At 46.3% G+C, this 26,668-nt stretch overlaps 7 protein-coding genes across 7 annotated transcripts; 2 read left to right on the top strand and 5 right to left on the bottom strand.

Annotated features, from left to right (window-relative positions):
- Positions 1–3,970: 3,970 nt before the first annotated feature.
- F4812DRAFT_411140 (DOPA-like domain-containing protein) lies at positions 3,971–5,304 on the top strand. The gene is made up of 4 exons (XM_047932591.1): positions 3,971–4,120; positions 4,173–4,359; positions 4,477–4,559; positions 4,698–5,304. Exons 2-4 carry the CDS (start codon positions 4,178–4,180, stop codon positions 4,949–4,951), a joined length of 519 nt encoding a protein of 172 aa, XP_047795292.1. The 5' UTR covers positions 3,971–4,120; positions 4,173–4,177; the 3' UTR covers positions 4,952–5,304.
- A 753-nt stretch (positions 5,305–6,057) lies between these two features.
- Positions 6,058–7,301, bottom strand: F4812DRAFT_454795 (uncharacterized protein; the record flags this gene model as incomplete). The annotated part of the gene is made up of 2 exons (XM_047936707.1): positions 6,058–7,190; positions 7,244–7,301. 2 exons carry the CDS (start codon positions 7,299–7,301, stop codon positions 6,058–6,060), a joined length of 1,191 nt encoding a protein of 396 aa, XP_047795291.1.
- A 1,040-nt stretch (positions 7,302–8,341) lies between these two features.
- F4812DRAFT_34544 (FAD/NAD(P)-binding domain-containing protein) lies at positions 8,342–10,475 on the bottom strand. Its single transcript, XM_047931659.1, has 2 exons — positions 10,209–10,475; positions 8,342–10,104 (listed from the first exon to the last, which is right to left on the bottom strand). The coding sequence occupies exon 2, from the start codon at positions 9,982–9,984 to the stop codon at positions 8,539–8,541; it is 1,446 nt and encodes a 481-aa protein (XP_047795290.1). The 5' UTR covers positions 9,985–10,104; positions 10,209–10,475; the 3' UTR covers positions 8,342–8,538.
- Positions 10,424–15,632, bottom strand: F4812DRAFT_34526 (mediator complex subunit 13 C-terminal-domain-containing protein). Its single transcript, XM_047931658.1, has 2 exons — positions 15,392–15,632; positions 10,424–15,324 (listed from the first exon to the last, which is right to left on the bottom strand). The coding sequence occupies exons 1-2, from the start codon at positions 15,449–15,451 to the stop codon at positions 10,864–10,866; spliced, it is 4,521 nt and encodes a 1,506-aa protein (XP_047795289.1). The 5' UTR covers positions 15,452–15,632; the 3' UTR covers positions 10,424–10,863.
- A 518-nt stretch (positions 15,633–16,150) lies between these two features.
- On the top strand, positions 16,151–19,069 carry F4812DRAFT_411135 (WD40 repeat-like protein). Its single transcript, XM_047932590.1, has 4 exons — positions 16,151–16,338; positions 16,403–16,548; positions 16,624–16,772; positions 16,849–19,069. The coding sequence occupies exons 1-4, from the start codon at positions 16,262–16,264 to the stop codon at positions 18,418–18,420; spliced, it is 1,944 nt and encodes a 647-aa protein (XP_047795288.1). The 5' UTR covers positions 16,151–16,261; the 3' UTR covers positions 18,421–19,069.
- Positions 18,597–19,133, bottom strand: F4812DRAFT_454791 (uncharacterized protein; the record flags this gene model as incomplete). The annotated part of the gene is made up of 2 exons (XM_047936706.1): positions 18,597–18,880; positions 18,929–19,133. The coding sequence occupies 2 exons, from the start codon at positions 19,131–19,133 to the stop codon at positions 18,597–18,599; spliced, it is 489 nt and encodes a 162-aa protein (XP_047795287.1).
- A 6,478-nt stretch (positions 19,134–25,611) lies between these two features.
- Positions 25,612–26,650, bottom strand: F4812DRAFT_411114 (uncharacterized protein). Its single transcript, XM_047932589.1, has 3 exons — positions 26,336–26,650; positions 26,118–26,234; positions 25,612–25,947 (listed from the first exon to the last, which is right to left on the bottom strand). The coding sequence occupies exons 1-3, from the start codon at positions 26,346–26,348 to the stop codon at positions 25,901–25,903; spliced, it is 177 nt and encodes a 58-aa protein (XP_047795286.1). The 5' UTR covers positions 26,349–26,650; the 3' UTR covers positions 25,612–25,900.
- Positions 26,651–26,668: the final 18 nt, after the last annotated feature.

Below are 26,668 nucleotides of genomic sequence, written 5' to 3'. Positions count from 1 at the left end.
GAGAGTAAAATTGTTGTCATCGGTACGCCGGGAGGGCAAAAAGGTGGCCTGACTTTCTATCGAGAAAGGGAATCTCTTCAAGGGGTACGGTCTAGAATCATGCGTCATGTGGGGTGAGAAAATCAAAGATCAGGCCATTCACAAGGCTGACATTTAAAATATCGTATGACCTTAGCTTTGGCTGTACTTGGAAATAACGAGACCAGGGTTCTAGATGTTAACGACTAAAGATGATTGGTTGAAAAATCTAGTAACCAATTTTTCATTGGTTGGCAAACTCCCCCAACCAGACAAAACTCCAGACGACTTTTTTTACATGTCCTAAACTTTTGTAGCCTCGCTGGAACTCCACTGAAACCTAACGGTTTTAGGTACATTAGGACAACCATGTGCCACAGAACTAAGTCAGAGATGCCTAACGGCAGAACGGCAGGATGGATGTGGCGGATTGTGGCTTATCAAATTAGGTATATCCATGTAGGGCCGAGAAATTTATTTTAGGGGTTCACCCTTCACTAATACCTAACTGTACAACCACATGCCTATTATGGACCCTTAAAAACTCCCTCCGTTTTCTTCCGTGTTGCTTCATGTAGGAACATTGCATATACACCCGCATACACCTTTGCAGCATATAGTGTACGTCCATACTTACATATAGTATGGTACCTATGTACCATGCAACGTCGTCGTCACGGACGATCTTTTCCGGCCTCAACTACAAGAATCATCACGATCCTTCTTATCGACACGGAGGGCCCTAGATCGTATTTCGATCTATATACACCTCTGCATATACTTGTCCAAGACCCTCTTCACCCGTGTTGAAGGTCTTTTATTTCTCTTTGTGATATTAAGCAGGTAAAATATCTCTGATTCCCCAAATCTCCCCCTCTAGGTAGTATCAGAAGTATCAACTCCCCTATTTCCCTTATTTCCCCCCCAAAAAGGGAAGTTAACAGCAAGTCGGGCTCCTTCCGTCATATCAGGTACGGCTCAGGGACAGATCCATTGGCTCTGTTCCCTACATTCAGATATTCGGCTAGATCTCAGATCGTACGATCACAACAATTCTCTACCTACTATTATGCAAGTGATACCGCCCCTCAGGGTCCTTGCCATCCTGACTATCCACATTCAGAGATGTTCCCAGCAGCTGCATACCCGCAGTTGCAGGAAACTTACTATTACCTATACGACTTGATGCCAGCCGCTTCCTTACTAATAATGTGGGTGAACTGTCATATTTACAACCTCGTGAGCGAATATTAAAAGTTACCTCACGAATGGGTTCTAGAGCTCTCGATGGAAAACCGGTCAGCGGTCCTAAGTCGGCAAGTTATCCAATAGTAACTATTCCCGTCAGAGGTTAGTATCCTCTATCAGCAAGTTCATCGACGATTGCCCTCATCCTGGTCTCTCCTGAGACATTCATCTGGGAATCCCTGGGAGGGATCATTCTGCTGCAACGTAAGCAGACACGCTGCAGCTGTCAAGGGAATCCAATATGTTTGGAATTGCCGAAGGATGAGATCTAGATCTAGACCAACATGTGCGCAAACCCGGACTACCGGATATTCTTAGACAGGCGGGAAAGAGATGCCTGCCATCGATAAACTCGAATTCAAGATACCCCCGAGAGATGGCTTAGCAATAGTCGGCATTGTAGTCAGCAGCGTTTCCTTGCCACCTTCTACGAGCTTCATTTCATCTATTCCCATAATTTAGGTTATTTACGACTCCTTTCTTCTCATCACATGGCTGACTATAATATAGTCTATTAAGGTCCGAGGCGAATACACTATACATCGTATGTACGGGATGTAGTCATTATCTAGCGTAGACACGATTTTCGGCAGCCTCCGGACTATTAAATGGCGCGCGCCTAAAGTCTGGGTCCGCCCAGTTAGCGATGTTGTGCGTGTTGATTTGCAACTAGAGCACGGGTCTCTATCGTAGTTTGTTTTTGTTTGGCACCACTTATTCCGATTGCCTCGCCGTGAAACAAACCGAACGGGCCGTTACGTCTAGCCGAGAATCCAAGTCATCAAGCTATTCCCAAATCAAATATTAAACCCACGCACGCTATGACTACGAGAGCGGGAATCATCCGCGATACTTGCGCCTCTAGCTAAGCAGAAGCATTCACTAGGGTGGCCAGTGGTGTATCTCGGAATATCCTTGGGTGGTTTTATTTGACTCCGGAAATTCTTTCCAAAAGGGGTTCGAAGACTCCGGGGTATCAATTCCACTCTGTAATATCTTCAACGATGAGGCTGCCGAAAGGCAAGTCCAGACGAGGCGCATACGTAGCGTCTTGACAAGGGGTTGGCAATCTCGATGCTCGGAATTTCTTGATTTTGTGCAGGCCAAGTTTTGCTTCATAAGTCACATATGCAACTCTAATGCTTCAGCTATGGGGGAAATAATTATGAAAGTAGCCTAGAAATATTATAAGAGTAGAATAGGAGCTGCAATATATTAACTGTAGTCAACTACTACGTTTTACATCTGCATGAATATGCACCAACATCACACTCTTTACTATTATACTTTATAACAGGTCATCGGCTAGTTCAGTCACTTATGCCATCTATTAATATATAGAGGAGCTCTGGTGTTCACTATATATTCACGGTAATTTTAACTATATCAGAGAAGGGTTGGTAGTTAAGTTACGTCCCAACTGACGGGATAGTCACACATAAGGACATATGGACTTCTAATAATGATATTTAGAACAATGAGCTATGAATTCATAAGACATAAGTGAAGTTATATTAAGGCTTCCCAGGTGGGTAGAGTTCCTGGATATAATCGATCTACACCCTATTAAGCTAAAGTCACGATTCTCATAAATCAACTTTATAGCTGCCATTCATATATCTGCGTCTTAAAATTTCGACCATTAAAACCTGGCCTTGTATCTGCATTGAACATAACATATTGCACACCGCCGAGCTTGGCATCAAATACAGGAAAATAGTTTCTCAGCCCAAATCCTCAAACTCTCCGTATATCAGAATCGCGAGAATGTTTACGGGTAAGGTAGATAGTTGGGCGCCTCCTGTGAAACCAAGAGTGTTGCATCTCACTTAGTATCGTTCGATTAACATCTCATCTCTCTAATTGCTCTTTCCCGTAACAAAATCGCCACTGAGAATGTCGTATAGACGAGCTGAAACATTTCCTCTTAGTTCTAAGAGGTAATAGGGTATGTATGGCTTATGGTGATGGCTAGATATCATTAACAATCTTATGATCCACACCGACTTGACGACAGGCGGAAACTCGGAGTGTTGCAGCTAGTTCCCCCTAGGCAGATGAATATCTTACAATCTAGATTACAGTATCTTGCCTGCCTAAATTTTACTGGTAACTACCTCCTACCTAAGGTAATCTTGATACGAGATCTTTAGGCAGACTTCCTCAATGAAGTGCTGCTAAATGACTAATAGTATAGCTTACCGTAAACTGACGTACCTAAGTAACGATGACCACCTACCCATGGTCCGTAGCATAGTTAAAACGTATTCTAGACGTATAGGAATGAGAGTAGGAACTGCACGAAGTGATAGTTCATGCATTTGATAAGTTGTTCGGGATCTAGACCAATAAAGAAACTAGCTTTGAAAGGAAGGTATAACTAGATAACCTTGGAATGACTAAGGCAAAGGAAAGTAAAATGCATGCTTCCGCGTTTCCATTGAGCCCGAGTTCTGGGTTCAAATAACACGGGGGAGCCACACCACAAAATTCATGGCCGATGTCTCGGACATTTGCGGTTCGGGACGGTTGCGGTTGCCGAGTTTTGGAGCACATACCTAGCACCAGGTGGGGAGAAGTGGGAACGGGACACACCGGAGGGGTATCCGGCGTTCCCGGAACTGATGGGTTACGCAGCCGGGCGGGGGAGAAGCACGTCATTAGGTAGCGCCAATGCGAATTTATTAAAAAAGAAGGCGTTGCGCTCTTTTAACTAACAACGACATCGTACGACGGCACTTGTTAATTTTATGAAATGCATCTCTCAAATTAGGACCCGGATTCTAAGTGTTATTTATTATTATTTATTATCAGAACGCCAAGAATATTGCATTAACTTACCTACGTAACTTAGGTAGGTACTTACCGTACTTTACCTAACCTAGGTAGATTACTGATCTTAATAGGCGCCATGGTTTACACGGTGGGGAACTATACTTACGTTTCTCCTCTCGAGGGGTATGAGAACGCCCCACCGCTGCCGGACGAGAAGAATGAGGACGGCAAGAGCTACAAGAACCCAGCAAGAGACACGCTCAGCAAGGCCTATGTCGAGTTCCCCGACCCGCTGGATAAAGGTCGTCGAGGTGGTTTGTAAGTTTCCCCACGAACGACGAAGAGCTCCACAATGGCATCCTTCCCCCCAACCAACTAACATTTTGGGGGTAGGGGGGGGGGGGAACGAATACTCCCCCCACCCAACAACCTCAGCGACATACACATATACTACTTGCCGAACAACGAGAGCCAGGCAAAGCATGCGAAGGATCTCTGGGAGCGGATCCGACGAGAATGTATGATCCCTGGCATTGCCCTTCTTTTTTTTTCTACCTAGCAATGCATTCATTTTCCCTCGTAAAGCAAGAAGCATGAGAACTGCAGTTAGGTGTCCAGCAGCAGATTTGCTAAACCACCTTTTTTTTCCTGCGCAGTTCCCGAGCTAAGGATATACCGTCTTTGGGATAAGCCGATAGGCCCTCACCCGGTGGCCATGTTTGAGGTTAACCTCTTCACTCCGGCCCAGTTTGGCGCGTTCATTCCCTGGCTCGCCATCTATAGGGGCCCATTGCCGGCGCTGATCCACCCCAACACGGTTGAAGACGGGGAGGGGGTTGAACGCCGGAATCACTCTCAGAGGGCTATCTGGATGGGGGAAAGGTTCCCCCTGGATTTGGATAAACTCTAAATGAATTACGTGGTATGAAAAGGCGCTCTGCGTTGTTGGATAGCAGATGCGCGGGGCGGCTAGGAGCACTAGAAAGGCAGATAGCCAATATGAGATGATGATTGGATATATGAACTATCTAAACTATGTTTACGGACCTGGGTATGTCTTGGTATAATGACACCGCAAATGCTCTTATAGGAAGGATCCTAGGAGAATACCTAACACCCACCTTGTTAGCCAGTAGACTGCCATTCTTCATAGAAGCAGGCATCTATCTGCATGCCCATATCCCAAGGTTCTCAACAGTCTTTCGTATGCATCACTAACTTATTTCGTTAGTAATCATAATATTTAATCGACCTATAAGATGTGTATTAGATGCAGTGGGCCTAGCAACCTCCTGCCTCTGCATTTACATTCTTCCCAGTTCCCAGCAAGTAGGGAGCAGAGCTATCCTACAGCGCATTCGGTACTGGAAGTATCAAGCCAATACGTCTAGGCCTTGACCGCCATATGCCAATCTAGATCCGACGTAACGTTCTTGATGGTTGCTACCCTAGGAAGCGTATGCCTACATAGTGTAGCAGTAGCAGTACCTACTCAGTGTAGCAGTCACATTCGGCGAACTCCTAGATAGGTCGGGCCTTTCCGACTTCTTGCTTCGTGGCTTCCTTTAGAGCGACCAGCATAAGAATAGCCGAGGTCGTCGTGCTTGTTGGATACAGGCATAGCAAATGGGAAATGTTCTAAAAGTCTTGTGGATATGTTCGAGGTTGAAGCAGTGGTTGATAGTATATTCAAGACATTGGGCTGCTGTGCCAATTGTCTTGTCAAATTTAGAAACCATAATGTTCAAGGAATGAGTGAGGAAAAGGGGAGTGGGAGGGGGACAGTAGGGCTACACTTCCATCTACGTTACCGTTTGCTCTCAATCCCTAATTGGCATAATTATTAGCACCTATTTTTCAGCTTTATTCTAAGCAATCGTAAAAACGAGACTTCAGTAGACGATCTTCAAATTGGCATAAGTGATACGTTTGCAATTACGATACAGCTCGACCCGAATAGAACGTCCAACTCTGACTGCAATCTGGGTACTTAGGTAGGTATTATGTCCATTCCTCTTACAATACCTCTTCCTGGGCCGAGGCCGAGGACTGCTCTTCAGCTTTCGCCTTGAGCTTAGACAACTCCACCGCCTTGCGGACGTTTCCGCAGAACTTTCCCTGAAGGGCGTCCTTTGCCAACTCCGCCGCGCCCTTGTTGCGCTCCTTCGAAACGCAGTAGAACTTCACCACGAACGCGCATCGCGCCTCGATTGCGGTGAGCACTCTCTCGATGTCCTGGTAGTATCTGCCGTTCTTCACCGGCTTCCTGTGCTTGGTCAATAGCTTTCCGCCTTCCTCGCGCCACTGCTTGCGGTACTTGCAGATGTTGTCCACGACCTGCGCGTTGTCCGAGACCAGGATGATGCGGAACGGCAGCTTGTCGGTCTTGTAAGGCAGTGCAGCGCTGCTGCTACCGCTGCTGCTGTTGCTACCACCGGCATTTTGAGGTGGCGGGGGTGCGCTTCCCGATGTTTGGGCGGAGGAGCGTTGCATGAGCTCGAAGTCAAGCGATGCTAGGTGTTCTTCAATCGTGGTAGTCTCTTCGGACTTGCCCTTTACAGTCTCGCTCAGGAGTTCTTTGTGCTCGTCGACAACCATGACCTGCACAATCACAAGGGCTGACATGACAGCAGCGAGCTCGGCAATTTCTGCGTCATATTGCGCCTCGCTGCAAGGTCCGGCAATATTGAACTTAGAATCTGGTCCGAAGAAAACGCCCAGACTAGCCGTACTTCCTGTAGGGCTTTTCGATGCCTGGCCTTTCGGAAGAGCATCTCCATGAATGTGAATGACGAGAGAACATCCAGTAATGAGGCCCGCTCGGTTGGCATTAGTGTCGTCCTCGGGAATCTTCCAAGCAAGATGCTGCGGGTGATCGTGGTGCTCGAGCTTGCTGTATCCGACCAGCCAGGTCAGTTGGCACTTATCACAGTGCTTGAAGGCATCTTTCATCTTCGGGTCGGTCAGCGGCCAAGGCTTGGGGGGGTTCTCGAAATCCCACTTCTGACGTCTCTGTCGCCATGCCGGGCCGAGGAGCTGCTCGTCCCATTGCGGCACAAAGTAGCGGGTGTCATACAAAGCGTAGATCCAGCTTTGCACGACGCCTATGATGACGTCCTTGGAATTCAGGTCCTCTTGGTCACGAATGACTGCCTAGCGTTAGCATGTTCTACAGTGTAATGGTTGAAGAATATAGCCATACATTCTTTCCATGATTCGAAATAGGCTCGAGCGCCTCGGGGAACCGTGGAGTCGGCCATGTCTCCAACGTCCTAGTAAAAAGAACAATAAAACTTGTACTGGTTATTGAGACGAAGGAAGCCAATTGATGGGGTTGTCTAGATAGTCGAATGCCAATGTATTCTGATCTTAGTACCTTATACAGGGTTGATGAATTGAACCCTTTGATTTCGCAGTCTGTTTGCATTCCCAGTAAATTCATTAGTTGCGATTTGGTAGACAATGTATGGATGCTTCGGTACATACCTCTTCGTCAGTTTACTAGGAACCCTAGTACAAGATATGGAAGCCTGTAGCTATATAGGCTCGAAATATCTTTAGATAAATACCAGCATACCAAATGAAGTTTCTGTTGCAGCGGAAAACTGCTGAATCTTCTAGTGGAGGCTGGGATGATTATATGGGAGAGTGTGGACCAAACTAGGTAGAGTTGTGAAGGTACTGTGAAAAGGGCCTTGCTGTGGAAGAAAAAAAAAACATTAGATAGGGCAGATACTAACGACGAAAAGACAAAACGATAGGTTGCTTCTGGAGTTGACCGTTTGCTAAACCGGTTACACTAGAGTTCTTACAAGTACACTTTGATACTTGATACGTGACTATCTAAGTGCCTTTAAGCTGTCTTTATCCCATCCTACATTTCCAATAACAGTGTCTCCCTTAAATGAATTCAGTCGTCTTGTATTTGACAAACTGTCCTGAAAGTATTGCCCAAACTCTGTCAGGGGGTGCCACTATAAACACGTTCATAGGTGCATCTAGGTCTCTGAATATCGTCAGGGAACGCTCTTAGACTTCTTTATTCATAAGCCATTAGCTGATAGAGCCTTTTCATGCAAGTGCCTAAGATGGGGGACATGTTGAAGCTGATGGGACCTTTATTGCAAAACTACTGAGCTTAGAGCTAAAAGGAGCGTAATGCTAAGTACACCTTATACCATAAAATACTTATAACCCAAACCCTTGCACTTGTAATCATACTTCCAGTTAAGCATACATCTTTTCATTCCACGCATATAATATCCTAATCCTTAGCTTTTCCTTTGCTATGCGATGTACTTGATCTGTCGATGCTATTCAGACTGTATTTCGCGCCACCGATGCTCTGCGTGTGCAACAAGGGTACCTACCTAGGTACCTTGGTAGTAATTATCCTGGGTGATTCTACACACCCGTAATAGACATACACATTCTCATCATATCCTTATCCTAACCCACTACTGTTAGTATAGTTATCTGACGATTTGGCAGTGTCAATCAAGGGAAGAACTCCAAGCCGGTCGTGGCGTCTCCCCAACGAGCATTTATGTAGTCGAAAGGAACATTCTGCTTTCTTTTCCATGGCCCAACTGTCCCATACTTGGGCATTCGATCCTCTACTTCAGTGTAGTATGTTGAAGTCAGAGGGGAGAACGGCTCGGTCTTCATGATTGAGCCCTTCGGGACGCGTGGGACGACAGCTCTGGCACCGCGCTTCTGCATGTTCTTCAAGACTCGGAAAAACCGGTTTGTAGAGATATCTGCGTTAATGGTCCATGGGATGTTAACGTATGCCATCACGATCATCATATTTGGGATGTCCTGGATCATTGAGAAGTTCCATATAAGCCTGCCCGCCCAATCCACCTTCTGACCGTCTATCCTTATATCAATTTTCCCACCGAGTAATGTTTTCAGCCCGGTCGCCAAAATTATGACATTGCTTTCAACTACTTGGCCGTTATCCATTTCGATGGTCTTCTCTGTGACACGTTTGATTTTGCCGGTTACCATACTTGTTCTCGGGTTATGGAGAGCCTGATAAAAGTCTCCTGCTGGTGCCCAGCAGAGCCGCTGTTCCCAGGGAGAATATCGAGGCAGGAAGTGAGGATCCATGCCGATAGATTTAGGCAGCTGTGGAACTGTCTTATTGAGAAGATAGTTCTGTGCGGACGTAGGGTAATATCTGCAGACCAGTATAACGAACCAAGAGAAGAGCACGCTCCATATTCGTAGGAGTGGGTGCATCCATGCCGGACGGGTATCATCATCGGGTACGGTCAATATGTAAGAAGGACTTCTCTGTATCATAGTGACTGTACCAGCCTTTTTTGCTAGGGTAGGCACGAGGGTAACAGCTGTTGCTCCGCTACCAATGACGGCTATGTCCCGGCCGGCATAGTCGAAATTTTCGGGCCAGAACTGAGGATGGATAACCTCGCCTTGGAAGTTTTCAATACCAGGTATATGAGCCTGCCGTGGTGTATCGTAGTCATAGTATCCTGTCCCCAAAATTACGAAACGGGCTTTGTACTCCTCGAGGATTCCATCATGGCTCACTGCCACAGTCCACTGCGCTGATTTTGAAGACCAGCTTATGGACAGGACTTTGTGCCTGAACCGTATATGGCGACCGAGGTTATGCTCAGTCACGCATGTTTCCATATACTGCCTTATCTGGCTACCCTGCCCGATGGCTTTGGAATAGGGCCATGGATGCCACGTAAAGCCATACATGTAGAGGTCTGTGTCGGACCGAACACCTGGATATCTGAAGAGGTCCCAAGTACCGCCAACATTGTCTCGGTTTTCGAAGACGGCAAATTTAGCCCGCGGAAGTTCTGTCTGCAGTCTGTAGGCAGTGTTGATACCAGATATCCCTGCACCCACGACGATGAAGTCGAAGGTCTGGGGAGTATTGCTCTTTTCTGGAAGGGATCCCATTATGATGCTGTATACGTTCTTTCATGTGATTAGGAACCTCGCACACGTGGTATTAATGGAATGCGTTGAGAAAATAATCTCCCAGTCACGTAATAGGGGTAAAATACCAATGAAAGTTTCCTTGAGAGCGAGTCAGTAAAGTTGGATGCAGCCAAATATAATGGCATAAAAAAGGTGAGAAAGAAAGACACAGAACACGGAGGAGGCTGTAGATGAGCAGCAACTTATATCTTAGGTTTCCCCTCATAACATTATCCACGGCTATAGATGGTGAAGACAGTGGCGATTTAGACAGCGCGGTACGTCCTCCAGCCTAATCTAGTAGAAGCTTTACTTGATTTTGAAGGTAGTGTATGGTGGTATAGCCTCTACTGTACTAGGTACTTGTGATATCTATCATTGTTGGAGCACCCTAGAAAATACTCCTGTGGCGTTTGGTGTAACGTTGGGCTTCGAATCAAGATCCCTTAAACTCACGAGCGTTTCCTTGCCCCATCTCCGCATTCGATCTTGTTTTCCTTACACCCCGCAAACGTGTCTCGATTTGTCACATTGTACTAGAGCTTGGTCTTATGACGACCGAGAACAAGACGAGTACTGATTGGCTTCTGGGGATAGTTAGGTGTGCTTTTGGTGCCCTCCCAGCGGCGCGCACTCAGTGATGGCTCTTTATTTTGCTTTTTTTTTCTTGTTCCCGGTTACTGTGACTGGCTACAATCCCGAGACGCGCAGAAATATCAATCTAATCCCCGAACTTATTTCGTGAACTAATGGAGTTGCTATTGTATCTATTGCTAGTAGTAATAGTAGACTGGCTCAACCTGACGCAATGTCATCCCCTACATATAACACCCACTTCTTCACGATGACTGTCATACGTCACACAAGCATGTATAGTGCTTTGATCGCCTTCTCAGCCGCGGCAATATGCCATGGCCGGATATCAGCTTCCTTGTCTATCATTCCGCGAGCTCTAGCCAATGTTCCAAGTCCTCGGTAATAAGTAAGGATTTCTCGTAGTAGAGATTCGTATGCTCTGGGGTTCCCCTCGTTATGGACTAGGTTAACCTCAAGGAGAACCGGAGGGTCTTCAATTCGTGTCCCGCCGCGTTTTACTAGATATCCACTGATTAATGCTGGATTCAGCTCTGTTAAAGAAGCCGAGTTGTTCAATCTGTGTGATAGGACAGCACCCCACGTTTGGTCGGTAATCTCGGTTAACGTGGCGTCGCCATCGGCCTCAGGATTAATGTCCCCTCCAGATGTGGGTGTGCTCGTCGTTGCATTATCGCGCATGGGTGTGAGTGGGTTGCCACTCTGCTCCGGTGAGACAATGGAAGCTTGTGGTGTTGAAACCGGTGTGGTGTAGAAAACAGATAGGGCATTACTCGATATCTTAACTGCCGGAGGGAGGAGTTGCATTGACGGGTTAGTATCTACTACGATTAACGTCAAGCTGACCGATGCTTTCGACTCTGCTTGAGCGAGAGAAGACCAGAGTTCTATCTCAGACTGCTCCATTGTGCCGGATTTTGCGATAATAATACGCCAGTGCACTTTCCAAGTAGAGATGAAATCATGAGTTGCGCCCCAGATCTCTGTCGCAACATCTGACATTGGCCTCGATAGACGTTTCCCTTTTCTTCCCAAACAGTAAGATGCCGTCATTTGTTGATTACCCCTATTATCCGTCCAAGCCGCGGTAACCCATCTTCCATCTATGCTTTGCGCATAAGCAATGTGGAGGCACGTGTTCTCGTGTAATAGCGATGCGGACGGATTGGTCGTCAATTTGAAATCGATTATCCTCGGTGGAGGTTGCTCAAGCATAATTGCTGGAGATGGTCCTGTTCCACCGAATTGGGTGCACCTATCATATGTTTCCACGGCCAGTTTACAAAACTCAGAAGGAAACGGCATAGCGACTGAGCAGGAAGATGCTATAAACTCTTGTGGAATTAGTTGCAGAGTGAGATCATTAACGATTGATAGCTTTTTGCTCAAGAGTAATCTTCGATATCCTTCGGAGATCTGGTTGAAGACAGCACAACATTCTACTGCCGATCCAGCAGCGTCCGGTGAATAAACAAAGTATATAACGAAATTCACATCTTCAACAGCCGTTGATACTAGTGCTTGGCATACTTTATGAATACAGTTTGCCATTGAGGGCCTTAGAAAAGATGGTTTGCCGAACGGAATTGGGTCTTTCTCGACAGCGAAAGGAAACATGCCGTTCTCTACACCGGATGTGGCTTGGAGGCGGTTGAATGAACCTAGTTTTAATGATTCATATATGCTGCGCATTCTATCTGTGAACACGAGCATGTCATCTTCCAGGTCTTCGTTGGGGAAGATACATAGGGCATTGATGTCTTTATTTCCAGGCGATGGGCTCAAACCAAGACTCTCCCAGAAAGTGACAGCAGATGGTAAAACGGATAACTTGGACTCATACCGCCGTAATTCGAAATGCGGCGATGGTATCTGGAACAAGTTGCTCGGTCTCATCTGGTCGGCTCCGGGTGGCCTTGGCTGCATTCTCGTAGGTTGCCCGAGAAGGGGTACATCTTGAAGTTCAATAAAGGGACGAAACTGATACTCGGTAGCAGTTGCAAGGCACGGAGGAAGGCTAGACTTAACATCATGAATCGATCTGCGAGTGAGATTGGTAAGCCGACGACGCTGGTCAACTCTTGATTCTAACAGCTGAGGTGTCGTGTTAGTTAAAAAGGTAGAAGTAGAAAATTGTTCTGTAAGAATCTGTGCTGCCATTATCAGCTGGTCGTCGGGTAAGGATAACGAGAAAAGTGGCGGCTCCGGTTCGGCGAAGTACTTTGTGAGCAGGAAATCTGCTTCAGGCTTGCATGTCTGGGGCAATTCAAGCGGTATATGAGGGAGGTTCAAGTCTATAGACTCAATCTCCTTAAATGAAGTGGCAAGGGATTCCCCATCATCGTCAACTAGCCGCCTCCTCGCACTCGAAGATTTCACTGGGGATAACGGTTCGTCACTATTGTAACTTGAATCGTCCTGATCCGATACGAGACTCATTTCATCAGCATCAGAGTGGGTTTCTTCAACGTTTGAAGGGCTCGGTCGATTCGACGTAGAGACTTGAGCGCCAGGAGGGTGGATCAAAAGATGTCCAATCTTCCCGGGTAGTTCTTTTAACCCTTTCCGAGCCTTCATATGACGGCGCAGATAATTAGTTGTTGGTGGTTCATTTAGGCCAGAAAATTTAACATCTGGCGATCGATCGAGAGAGTAGTCAAACCGCCCACTTCCTTCGTATTTGCTGTTGACTGCCGATAAGCAGGGTCCAAAATTCACTTTGTCAAATATGCTGGTACGAGAAGCTTGTATACGAGAATTCTCCCGGACTGCATTGTGGTTATCAAGAGATGCTTTAATTCTCTTGAACACCGTATCCGGATTAAATGGGCTAGATGGCCGTTTAATGCCCGCCGACTGGAACTTATGACTATCTGATCCAGTTTGGCGTCGTGCTTCATCTCCTAGCGAGCTCCGCGCATGTCTCAGTTCGGGCTTCGTGAATGTAGGCGAAGAGATGTCTGTTAAACGAATATCTGGAGGCCCTGCTTTTGTCTGAGATCCTTGTGTCGTTGGGAGACCAACCGCAAGATTCAAACTCGGATCTGAGTTTGAGAGACTAGGTAGATCCAGGGAGCTTAGGCCTATGTCGCCAGGCTGTTCGTCGAAGAAATTAAAATCAGCCTCGGTGATATCGGTGTCTCCGAACATATCTGGACCTAATTCCCCAAAGAGATTTTCAGATTCAAATGAACCACCCATGCGTTCGCGTTTCGTGTCCGTACTCTCCCAGTGATCCCCGTATGTTGAGATATTGCGAGCCCCATCAGTATCTAATGCAGAGCCACCCGCGTTATTTCCAGGACTAGACGCCGTACCATCCATAGACGGTGTTGCGCCCACAACAGTTTGAACGCCACCCTCTGGGGGTGTCGGATATAAACCGGGGGGTACACCGGTGGTGTGAGTTCGCTGCAGGGCCAAAGGAGATAGAGCGTTCGTATGCTGGCCTTGGCCATCCCCTAATGAAACTTCGCGGGCCATCGTAGCCTCTCTTTCCTTTTTGTTCTTGGCGAGGGTTTCGTCGCGCTCTCCCGCATCTAGAAACCATTTCTGGGCGGTTTTCAGAGTATTATAATTTTGATCGGACTCAGAGCTTAAGAGATCGTCTCCTTCCCCTCCAATTCCTAGTCGAGAAAACAGTTTACAGAAGCACAGACTAGCAGGCCACGATATATTTGTAGTACCTATTAGCGGAGTTCGCTTCCCATCTGTATTCTGCTCCATTGGCTTCCTTCGTATTCGTTGAAGAACAATCCAGTTTTGGGATTCGCTGAAAGAAGAGGGTATATTACGAGCCTGCAGAAATTTAGAACAGGTATTTCGCCAAGATCCATCATCCCTTTCTGACCTAAGCTTCGTGATTTGGGTATCTGGGGATTGGCCAAAGCTACCTTCAGTTGCTATAGTATCAGACATAGTGACAGGATAGCAAGTAGCAAACAATCCTAATGGTGCGGCCAAGACAGTGACGCCAAGAGATGGAAGAGGATGCCCAAGGTTTTCAGACAGATTTAGGATGCCCTGTGCCAGGGAAAGTGCAAATGATATGATAAGACTTCCCGTTGTGGTGAGATATACGCGTAAAGAAGCGAGAATTGCAGGGGTAGTGGCATAGTCGTCGCGAGAAGACTTCGAAAGAAGTAGAGTCCGGGAACTCAGTGGGATGGCGCCTGTGTTAGCACAGAAGCTAGATGACACCGCAGATAGAACGGCACAAATAAAGTACTCGTAGACATCCTTTATTGACGTCGAGGGAGCAGTTTTTGAGTCGACGGATGGGGCTGTCCTAGAGTCTTGTTCAGTTGAAGTGGAAAACGACTGAGCCGACGAAAAAGTGACAGGCTGCATATTTCTATAGACCGAATCCACAGCAGCCGAAGTAGTCGAAGACAACGAGCTCGCTGGAGTGTTGGCGGCATTTGGAGCATGTAAGCGACTCTTAACAAGGGCAGCCGATTCGAAAGTACCCTCCTCAACTAAGGAAAAGCTGAAGCCAGCATTCCCAACAGATTTAGGGAATGTAGGTATCGTCGACTGGCCTCCCTGTGATTTATTCTTCTGTATCAAGCAAAAGCACCATATACCCCGTCGAACCGCATCGAAATATGCCAGGAACCCATCTTTTCGGAGCGCGATCTCGAGCTCGAGGGCATGTGAACCGAGGGAAGGCAAGGTTGGGGAAACGGAATCGTAGAAAGCGTAGTTAACGGACGATATATTATTCTGCTTTTTAGTTAGCAGATGTGGTGACACCATCATAGACCATCATGCGAGTCTGCCTTTTACTCACAATTACTAATGCATTAGTCTCATATTCTCCAGTGTCCATATCGTAAGTCGTATCAATCATTCCGATGTAGTTATTTCGTTTCCGCACACTAGACAACACTGGACAGTAGAATTCCTAGAACCAAGCCCGATCTAACATAAGAATAGGATACAAGAATTAGATCGAATCGGATGGTTTGGTTTTAATCTCTGAGGTCTCGAACACATGCCGAACTCCATCTCCGCTACGCCTAGTGAAAAAGGGCAATGCGAAGCTGAAAGAGTACAGCGAACACCACTATATAGCGGACAAGGAAAAAGCTATCGAACCATTGGAGTTTGAAGAAATTATAGTATTAGTCGAAGGATTGTACTTGATAGTTGAATTTATGACTTTGGGATGTCATAAAGTTGGTCGCGACGATGGGACGGTTATATGTTATGTTATATGTTGATCATAACTAGATGGTGTGTCGTATGAGAAGGGATGGCTGAGGGATCTTTTGACCCACGTACCTGTTCTAGATGTATTAGATTAGGTACGATTTGTACATGTATTTTCTGGCCGCTGGGGCTGGCACGCGGGAAAGCTACCTGTATTGTGGCTAGGACCAATTATCTACAAGGCGCATTTCAGAGTGGATATGTTTTGTGTTCATGCATTCAAGAACTAGAGCTACGTTATCGTTATCGAGCCGCTATTGAACCACTATCTCCACTAAAATTCTTCTTATCGCCCCTCTGACTTTCTTCCCTAGGAGCTTCGCACTTGGGGCCTGTCTTTTTTTTTTTTTTTTTTTTTTTGTCTTGTTCGTTCTATCGCCTTGTCGCGTTCCATTCTTTGGCCTTTTATCACGACAGAATAGCCTTGGTAGGCAGTACTTTTGTCGCCATGAAGGCCACCACCCAAGGAGATGTATCAGTCTACACAATATCTGGCGCCAATACAGCGCGGCCCTTACCAGACTGGTAAGAATATCAGCATTTGTCTCAACGAGATAATAGCATACTCATGCTAACTACGTTTGCGCAGGCTCGCACGTCGTCGGAAGCGTAGTTTGAAATCAGACCCCGAGTACCAAAGTCGAATAGAGTTGCTTCAAGATTTCGAATTTGAGGAAGCTAGCCAATGCGTCAGAGTTTCGGAAGACAATGACTGGATTATGTCAACGGGAACATGTACGTCGCAATAATATCCTACGAGATGTGAAGTCTAGTAGAATATAGATGATATCCATATTAACCTCTTAACAGATAAGCCGCAATTCCATGTTCACTACTTACCTCACCTCTCCTTATCATATTCGAGACATACGAAATCTCTTAATACGACCTTCCTTCTCCTCTCAGCTGATTACACGAAATCCCTACATTTACAAAGCGACCGAAAACTTGAGTTTCACGTAAGCATCCCAGTCTCCCAGCGGAAATTTTATTCCTTGATTACCACCAGAACGTACATATTAACACATATAATAGACTCCCGCTGGTTGTCACTATGAGTTACGCCTGCCTAGATACGGAAGAGACCTCGTTTACGATCGACACGCTACCGAAGCGCTAGTTCCCTCAGTCGGATTAGGTTCTGACGGCAATGGCGAAGTCTTTCGAATGAACCTCGAAATTGGGAGATTTATGAAATCGTATCAAATAGATGTCGGATCCGACGAGGGCGTAGAAACCGGCTTACAAGGAAGTATTGGGGTTGGGAGTGTCAATACAGCAGCGATTGCGGAAAATAGCCACAATTTATTAGCCTTTGGCACATCCATTGGCTCCGTTGAATTTTGGGACTCGCGATCCAAGTCACGAGTTGCTATCCTTGGCGGCCAGGAGGGTGAAATAACAGCCCTCGACTTTAACCCTTCGGGTCTTTCGTTAGCGACTGGAACATCGAATGGACTTATCAAACTTTTTGATCTTCGAAGTCCAAAGCCGCTCTTGCAAAAAGACCATGGACCAGGGTTCCCGATCAAAAATCTTATTCACATGACCACTTCTTCCCAGGAGAAAAAGGTCCTCTCAGCTGATAAGCAGATGATCAAGATCTGGGATGAGCTTGATGGTGAGACCTGGACCTCTGTTGAACCATTAGTCGATATCAACTTCGTCACATGGTGCAAAAATACAGGAATGATCCTCACGGCCAACGAGGGTAAACCTCTTCATAGTTTCTTCATCCCACAACTGGGGTCTGCGCCCCGGTGGTGTTCATTCCTCGATAACATGGTTGAAGAGATGGCCGAGGAAGTCAGCACCGAGCAATACGACAACTTCAAGTTCCTCACATTACCCGAATTGAAATCTCTGAGCCTTGATCACTTGATAGGCAAGACGAACTTGCTGCGTCCTTATATGCACGGTTACTTCGTTGCTTCGAAACTTTACGAACAAGCTCGGTTAATCGCCAATCCCTATGCTGTGGAGGAAGAGCGCGCCAAACGCATCAAGGAGAAGATTGAAAAGGAGCGCGCCAGCCGAATCCGCGGAAACAAGAAGGTTAAGGTCAACCAGAAGTTTGTTGATAAGTTACTCAAGCGACAAGAGAAGAGAGCGAATATCGATACGAATGCTGGTGTTCTCGGAGATGAACGTTTCACTCGTCTATTTGAGGATGAAGAGTTCAAGATCGACGAGAACAGCCGCGAGTTCCAGGTCCTAAACCCCAGTACCAAAGTTGACCCGGAAACAGGTGCAGAGATTAGGCCCTCCGGTGCGCAATCTTCAGATGAGAACGAAGATTCAAGCAATAGCGACGAAAGCGATGACGAGATGTCCATCCGGAAAACCACCCAGAAGGAAATGGTTATGCGTGTCAGCTCATCCAATCGGGAGAACTCGTCAAAGGACGTTTCTCTAGGTTCAAGAGCGCAGAAGTCAGGCAGGGTCAATAAGATCCGAAACGGAGACGTAGTTGGGGAGAGACAAGTCACATTCGTCCCGGATTCTGGGAAGAAGAAGAAGAGTGATGAAGCTCCAAGAGCTCAAGTAAAAGATAGACGAAATGAGGCACGACGAAGTGCCAGTACCAACGTCTTTAGGCGACTTTGATACCCAACGATATACTAGCGATATTTATACAAGTTTAAACCGCAGTTGGCTCGCTTTCCTGGACTCCATTTCTCCAATTATAAATAAGGCCACTCAAATACCATAGCTAACCTGACGCCTATGTATTCTTCCAAACAATCGTGGTCACTTCATAATAGTCCGCACTGCGTGATTATTTACTTCCTCGACCACTTCTTATTTTTCTTCTCCGAGCTCTCGCGGGTGGTGGACCGGGCAAGGCCCTTCTCGATATCCTCAGGTCTTAACCTAGGTGTTGGTGGTACATCATCCAAACGAACACGACCTCGTGATGAGTTACCCGAAGACTCCTTAACCGACCTTGGGAATTCCGATCGCCGGGGAGTGAGAGCGGTAACTACCTTCCTTGCCGAACGCCGAATGCTCTCTCTAACCTTCCATTCCCTCTTCTTGGCCAGGTAAAACAGTACGGCCATAGATACTGCATTATGTTAGCTCATTGAACTCGGGAAAGGTGCAGAAAGCTTACTGCCAAGGACGCAAACGACGGCAACGACAACTATTATTGCGACTATCGCACCGTGGGAAATCTGAATGGCGCCGGGGCTACTTCCTGATGCCCCCGCGGCATCATCGATGCTGCCGCCGGAACTAATCGAGCCCGGTCCACTGTCGCCTTCGCTATAAGTTTCATCCGTAGCCAGCGGGAATGGGTCTGAAGTAGAGGTCGCCATAGTGAGCTCGCACTAGCAAGGAGAACTAAAAAGAAAAGAAGAAAAGAAGAAAAGAGTGTAAGTGAGAAGCGGCACTTTGGTTCTTTGTGGGACGACGTGGGACGACTTAAGGCGGCCGCTGCAGAATTTTAAGCAAAGCTTATCCAGCCATATGGGACAGACAATATTTGAAAGCAGGAAGAGAACCAGGATTTGTGTCACGCCACATCGGGGCTCTTGGTACTTATGAACGAGCATCTCCTCCTGGTGGGGATAGATACCAGGTAGGTAGTTGAGGCGCGTGGAGAGACAATTCTTCAGAGACATGCCAATGATGTGACGGAATATGCATGAAGAGTTGTTGATAGGGAACCTACAGGTAGAGGTAGTATATCTTAGCTTGCTCTTGTGTAGACTTAATGCGCCGCTGACAGTCGAAACCTCAGGGGTCTCGGCACTTTCGTATAATCCCCATTGGATGCAATTAACTCTTGCACAGGAGTCAAGCAATAATATGTCTCTTATTTAGACCAACTCGAATTACTATTGGTGATTGGAATTTGGGAAGCGCTTAACCAAGGGCGCTTTGGTACTTGACCCCTTGTCTTTTAGCCAATCAGGACGCGGTGACAGGGATTATAGGCTGCATGCTGTCACATTTGTCGCCCAAGCTTGTTCGTGGTAGGTACCTAGTTGGCGTATAATTTGCTAACGAATTCTCGTCACGGAGGGGGTTTCTAGTTTAACAGCAATTTACATTCGTTCGCCTATTTGATCATTGTGATAGTTGTGATAGTATCCAAAAAGACAACACGACGTATCGTCCCGGAGTTTCTTGATACTATAATCTATAAGAGCAGCACGTCATCAACGCTAAAGATCTGCAGCCAACCGCATAGTTATACCTATCACGACCCCCCCACGCTTTGAAGTTCGTGATAGGCCTCCAAAGTTCCTACAATTTTATATTTCGGATAGCAGAAAGTAGAAATCCTGTACAACGAACTCGACTGTTTCTAATCGTAGGAGATTCCCCCTTAGCCACCTCCCATCAAATCTAACTCAGTACCATCTATTTACGGCCACCCCGCGGAGGCGCCTACTTGATAATGCCTTCGCGATTATCAGGCGCCAACTCTCTCATCTCGTTTCGAGGGCCGCGTCTGGTTGCTTTTAGGTCCGCTTTCAGGCCAGGAACCAAGCTTCGTCTTCTAGAAGTCAGTAACCGAGTCAGAACAATATATGGCCCTTATACAATTGAATGGTATTCGAATCGTGTGCTCCCTAACCGGATCTTAGAGATACCGGTGCTACGTCATGCTATGCTATGCTATGCTATGCTATCTATAGCGACAGATTTCACCATGTCGCCGTTGCACTGCTGCCGGGGATGCAACCACTTATGCTAGTGATTAGTCACGATATGTGAATGTGGGATGACTCTACTCGACCAGTCCGCTGTAGACTGCGTCTCCGTTGGTCCTATCTCAACTTGGCACTCCGGGAATGAAAATAGAGATGCCCTTCTACGTCGCAATTTCGCATGCGACCATTACAGTTATCTACTAATCTTTCTGTTAATAGACTTGATCATATTTCCTTTCCAATACGTAACATAAATCATTAAAAATCAAGTAAGGATACCTAGGTCAATGTTTGGTCAAGTAACTTGGCAGAGTTCCGCAAAGACAATCCCACCCACAGTCCTAAAAACGGTGCAGTATATGTGACTACCTAATTTTACGTGATCGTTGAGATTAATTTCACATTTGGCAGGAATACCTCTCAACTAAACTGGAATATCACGGTACAACTTCATAATTATTAACATAAAGTATTAAGGTTCACTACATGGGCCATTCTCTATGAGCTCATACAACATCCATTCTCATCAGGGACCATATTCAAGTTATACCTTAGGTAGGTACCTATTAACTATAGAATTATGCTTCCATCTCTCTTATTCATTGCATTAGTTCGTATTCATTAATGAACATTAGGAAGTGGCAATAGTCCCCGTACGTCCAAGGCAGTTACACGAAAAGTAAATTCAGGAGATGAGTGCCGCTTAATACCGAGTAGCACGTACTGAGTAGCACTTACCTACTGAGTGCTACTTCCTCAACTCTGTTAATGTTTTTAAAAACAGAAATATTCGATCCGTTAGCTTAATTTCAAAAGTTTCCATTTTCAACCCGCATCACAATTACTTGAACCACCACATATCATAAACCTCTTGGTTTGACAATGCTTCAGACGTCGTCTATGATCATTTGATCGAACCTTTAATACTCAAAGGTGCCTACCCAACATGTCACAAGAGACCCAGAAGCGCGAGGCGTATACGCCAGATCAAGTATCTGATAGATATGATGATCTTGATTCTCAACTGGGGTCTAGTCAGGCTGACTTCGTCCAACAACTCCCAGACTCACAAGAAACAAATACCAATGTCATAACCGATCATGTCTCCTTGGAGAAGCCATCCAAGAATGTCTCTTCCACCGGAAATATAGAGGTGAATTATTTCACCCGTCCGGCAATAGAGACAACCGAGGAAATAGGGGCTATATTCCAATTTCACAAAGCACCACCTCCTCGAGCAATATCCCATGGTCTCGGTTTACAGCAGCAGAATAATCCAGCCCTTCCTCCTGTGGCTAATGGAGCCTCTCAATGCGGTGTCAACTCTATACTTTCTGGCTTAACCAGTCAGAACAAACCAGCTATATATCAACAAGCAGAAAATAGAGAAGAAGCAACGGAGTATTCAGATGACTGCCAAAGGGGCAATATAACTAGCCCCATTGCACACTTCCAAAAGTCACCCCAAAATGCACCGGGTAACAACAAACCACCCAGTGTCGAGTCACCAAGTGCAATATCTACTAAAAACACAAGTGGTTTTCCTTTCCCAGAGGACGCTGGCCGGAAGCGTCACGGCGGGAAGACGCAGAAGTCACGAGGTTCTCTAGCAAAAACTCAGCTTCCGAAGGCAATTTCCGACACTCGCCGGAAAGCCCTTGCACAAATAAGCCCACATAACTCGTTCTCGCGACAAGGTGCTGTAGTTTCACCTACTGCTAACTCCCCATCGGCAAAAGCAATTGCAACAGATAGGGAAGTTCGACACGGAACGAAAAGGCGCTCAGAGAGCCATGGACAGCCTAAGGATAGTCAACTTTCCCAAGAGAACGGTCACAACGAAGACAAACGTATCTCTACGAACGGTTCTCTGAATAAGCGACATAAAATTCAGAGTCTTACACGACCCATATCACTTGAGCCCTCAGAGTATGAACCCTTTTCTGCGAGACCATGCTCCCAAACCTCAATTAGTTCGAAACTACGAAGCCTTCCCAGAGCCAACCACAAGCGACACACACCCACCCGTGAACAAAATGGTATAAATCTTATGAAATTCGCAGAATCTTGGAACACGAACTATCTGTATAACCAGAGGCTACTGGACCGCTGGGAAGACAAAATGTTGGCTCTTGAGAACCACATTACATCTCAGAATTCGATTATTGCGCAATTGGAAGAGACACTCAAGTGTCGTGATCAGCAGATAAACGATTTATCGGCTAAAGTTGAACACCTCGACACTCAAAACCAAGAAGCTCAGTCCAAAATCAATACGTCTGATAATATGCGCAAGAAACTGGAAGACAAGCTCAGGACTTACAAAACTCGGTTAAATGATGCAATCGGCGAGCAACAGCGACTTTTCGTGCAAAGCAGAGAAATTTGCCAAAAGGCCACTACAGAAATCAAGGAAGACGAGAGAATGCAGAAAGAGTCTATAGAAAAGGCGTTTACCGCGCTTGAGCGCCTCAGAACCAAAATTACTCAAGAGATGGCTGCAGTTGCTAAGGATTCCAATGGAAAAGTTGATGAACGTATGTTATATCAGTTCTGATAAAATGTAGATACTAACGCATGATAAGTGAACAAGGCCATCAAATCTCTTGAAAATGAGTTGAGAGATCGTGAGAAGGAACTTGAATGCGAAAGACAACACACCCAGGGTCTTACCGAGCAGCTTTCCCAGCTCCAAAGAATAAACGAGTGCTCGCTTCAATCAGCTTCGGTACAGAATCAAGAGTTCCTCGATCAGATGAAACAGGATCATATGCATGCTAAGAATGTTGCGGCCCGCATTCGGAAGCAAGAAGAGAAGTAAGGATTCTTCCCGTCGGCTGAAGTCGAGTCTTGCTAACTTAATAGGATTGACATGGTTTTAAAGACTCTGGAGCAAATGAGTTCGAAAACTCTGGACCCTATCGTAGTAATGGAGAAATTAAGAGAAGTTCATAGCAGCATGGCTACAACGTACGTATCATATCCAAATAATTCCGAGAAGTTCGGCGTTAATGGGCGATTAGAATTATCACAGAATTCCAGAACTCCGTCGCATCAACTCAGAACTCCATACTTGGGGATCAGGAAGCTTTAAACGAAAGTATCGGAGAAATCCATCTATTATGCAAGGGTATTTGCGAGAAACTGGATGAAATCAACGATGTTGAGGCGTGGCAAGAAAAGGCACACAACTCTGAAATGGCTATTCGTGACCACATGGAACGCACCCAGAACCTACAAAATGAAGTAAACCAACTATGCGCTCGCATAAATGAGCAGAAAGGGCGGCATGAAGAACTCGAGAGGCAACTAGCTACTGCCACAGTCGATGAGAAAGTTATGAATGAGAAAATTCAAACTTTAAAAGAGCAGACTAAGCGATTCCAAGAAGAATTGAACGGAAAAGAATTGATATTAAGCGAAGCGGAGCGAAATCTCCAAGTAACTCAGGAAGAATTGGAAAGGCAAATCCGTGTCGCTCAAGATAGAGAGAAGGAGATTGAAAGTGAACGTCAGAGCCACAAGAAAGCAATTGAGCTTAGTGTCCAACGGCACAAACAAGACCTATCCCAGGCCGCTGCAGAAAAGGCAAAAGAGTTGAGAGAGAAAAACGAAACAGCAGAGAAGCAGCTCGAAGAGATAGAGCTGGCTCGCGCACAACTTGAGGAAGAACTTGCTAAATCCCGGCAAGAAGTAGAGGTGGTTAAAGATAGTCTGGACAGAGATATGCATCAAGTACGGGGTGAGGTTTCAATGGCAACTGCCTCGATAGCGAAGATAGCTCTTGGCCTAGAAAGAGCTGCGGGAGAGGAAGAAGCTTTGCGAGGAAGTCTCGAGTTATGGTCGCGCGATCGTGTTGAGATGGATCAGATGAAACATATACTACGACGACTAGCAAGCGACCAACCCAATGCAATACAGATGAGCGACCAGTTGAAACACCTCTTGAGGATTCATAAATCGTTGAGAAGTACTTTAGAGTACCACCAAGCAGAAGCGACTGCTGCGGAAGCAGAAAATCGTAGCCAGAGTCGATCAATGAACGTCAAACACGGTCTCATGTTAAAAGACAACCAACGGGACGACATGGCATATGCACAAGAGAAGTCTCAAGAGATTAAGCGCAAGGTAATGGTGAAGTCTCCAGTTGACGCAGATAACCACAGGTCCCCGATGTCTGTTGAACAAGAAAGGAGTACTAGACGCCACGCAACACCTTTACGAGGGATTATGAAAGTCACCAGCAGCGATGTTTCGGTAGAAATAGAAGGAGACAATACACAGGATATGAATAGTCAAATGCTGGCAGCACCACAACTACCCCTCAAACGGAAAGTAGCAAGGCGTGGTGCGAAGCCTATTCTTACTACGCATAGTATATACAATCGACCGGTAGCTGGGACTATCCCGGAAACCGACCATGGATATGTTGAAGAGAGCCAAGATGTCTCGAATGGGAATATGAGCTACGAGGCTGGCAATTTCGAATCAGCAAATCCTGGCAGCAGTAGTCATGAACCTCCATTGAAGAGGCAGCGGATTCGTAAGACCGACGATCACGAAGTACAGGGATTGAACATCGCGGAAAGAGTCAAGCTATCCCGTTCTACGTCTATTCACTACCCGGGTCAAGCATTAGACAATGGTGAATCAATTAAGATATCACCTCCAGTCCCAAATTCACCCTCACTTCGCGGAGGTCCAATAACGAGGAAACAGTCTGGGCTAGCGACTTACCGCACGCAGCGTTCTAACGAGGTGCCATCGTACACCCACTCATCTATCATTCCTGGTACTATGGAAGAGGCTGACAGCCAGTTGACTGTAGCTTCTTCCCAGGCGACAGACAGTCAGGCTTGGGATCAAGACGTTCTAGAAGAAGACTAAGGCGACAGAGGAATATTCAGTTAGGAACCGGAATTCACGTCATAAACGGGAATTTTTACTTGAGCTTCTGCTTTGCTACTAAAACGATTAGAAAATTAGGCTTCATGACAGCATATTCTGGAAGATTGAGAGTTCATCAAAGTCCTCGCTAGCATTTGCTCGGAATATTCCTCGAAATGAAAGATTGACAAGAGTACAAATCAACATCAGAGCTTGAATTGTGTCTCCACATGAGGAGTGGTGAAGTCTAATATAGTAATAGATCTTTTATTTCCCATGTTGCGCGCCGTCTAATACCTGGCAAAGGTGTGTAGAAGCCATCATGGAACAGCTCTAATCGGAGTACTGTACATTGGTAGGTATATATATACATTTAATTCTTGGAGATATTCGTAAAGAGTCTATTCAGACTAAAGCTTCTACGTATCCGAGAACCCTCGAGAGGAGCGGGCGGCCGCGGTCCCGTACGATAGGTACGTCTCATCGCAGAAGGGAGACTTTGTGTCTTATAAGACGAGGGGTCGGTTCCTGACTATTTATTTCCCTTTCCGCTTCTGTTCAAGGAATAGTACCTTTTTCCGAACTGCGATACGAACCATAAGTTAGCTGCGAGTTCAATTCAGGTACGTTACATCCATCCATCCATCCATCCATCCTTCTTGTGCTATTCGGGGGAAACGTATGTCTGTCTTTAGAGACTCGCGAGATGCTCGTGGACCAATGCTTGCTTGCGGGACGAGAAAGGGAACGTACCGATGGGGTCGTATTTGAGCATGCTCATGGGCCGTGACGTCCGCGGGCGGGAGTAGGTGTAGAAGAAACCGGTCATGGCCATGGAGAGAAGGCGCACGGAGAGCAGACGGGCCTTTGCTAAACGGGAGAGTTAGCGAAAAGTGTGCTTGCTGCTTGCTGCTGCTGCTGCCGTGGATTTCGTTGGTTTTATTTTGGTGCTAGGGGGACTCGAGACGTACGTTTCTTCGCCATTGTCTAGATTGAGCGACCGTCGGGCGGTTGACAGGCAAGGGTTGAGGAGTTGCAGATTGACGATGTCACTGCAATCGAGAATCCGAATGAATGCGATGAAGTTTTTGGTGGGGCTTTTGGTGGTTGTTGTGGCTGGTGCTGGAAGTACCGATGTACATGTATGTCTGGAAAACTCAAGCCACATTTGATACCTACATGTAGGTACCTACATATCCTTACCTAACGTAGTGTACATAATTGTATATGTACCTAATGCATCTATGCACGTAAAAGGGTTCTCCGCGGAAAAGCTTCTTAGGCACGGACTTGTCATCGAATCT

This window comes from Daldinia caldariorum, assembly GCF_022478825.1.
Source record: "Daldinia caldariorum strain CBS 122874 unplaced genomic scaffold F4812scaffold_1, whole genome shotgun sequence".
NCBI lineage: Eukaryota > Fungi > Ascomycota > Sordariomycetes > Xylariales > Hypoxylaceae > Daldinia > Daldinia caldariorum.
The sequence above is the reverse complement of the archived record's forward strand: the minus strand, read 5'-3'. Positions and strand labels throughout refer to the sequence as shown.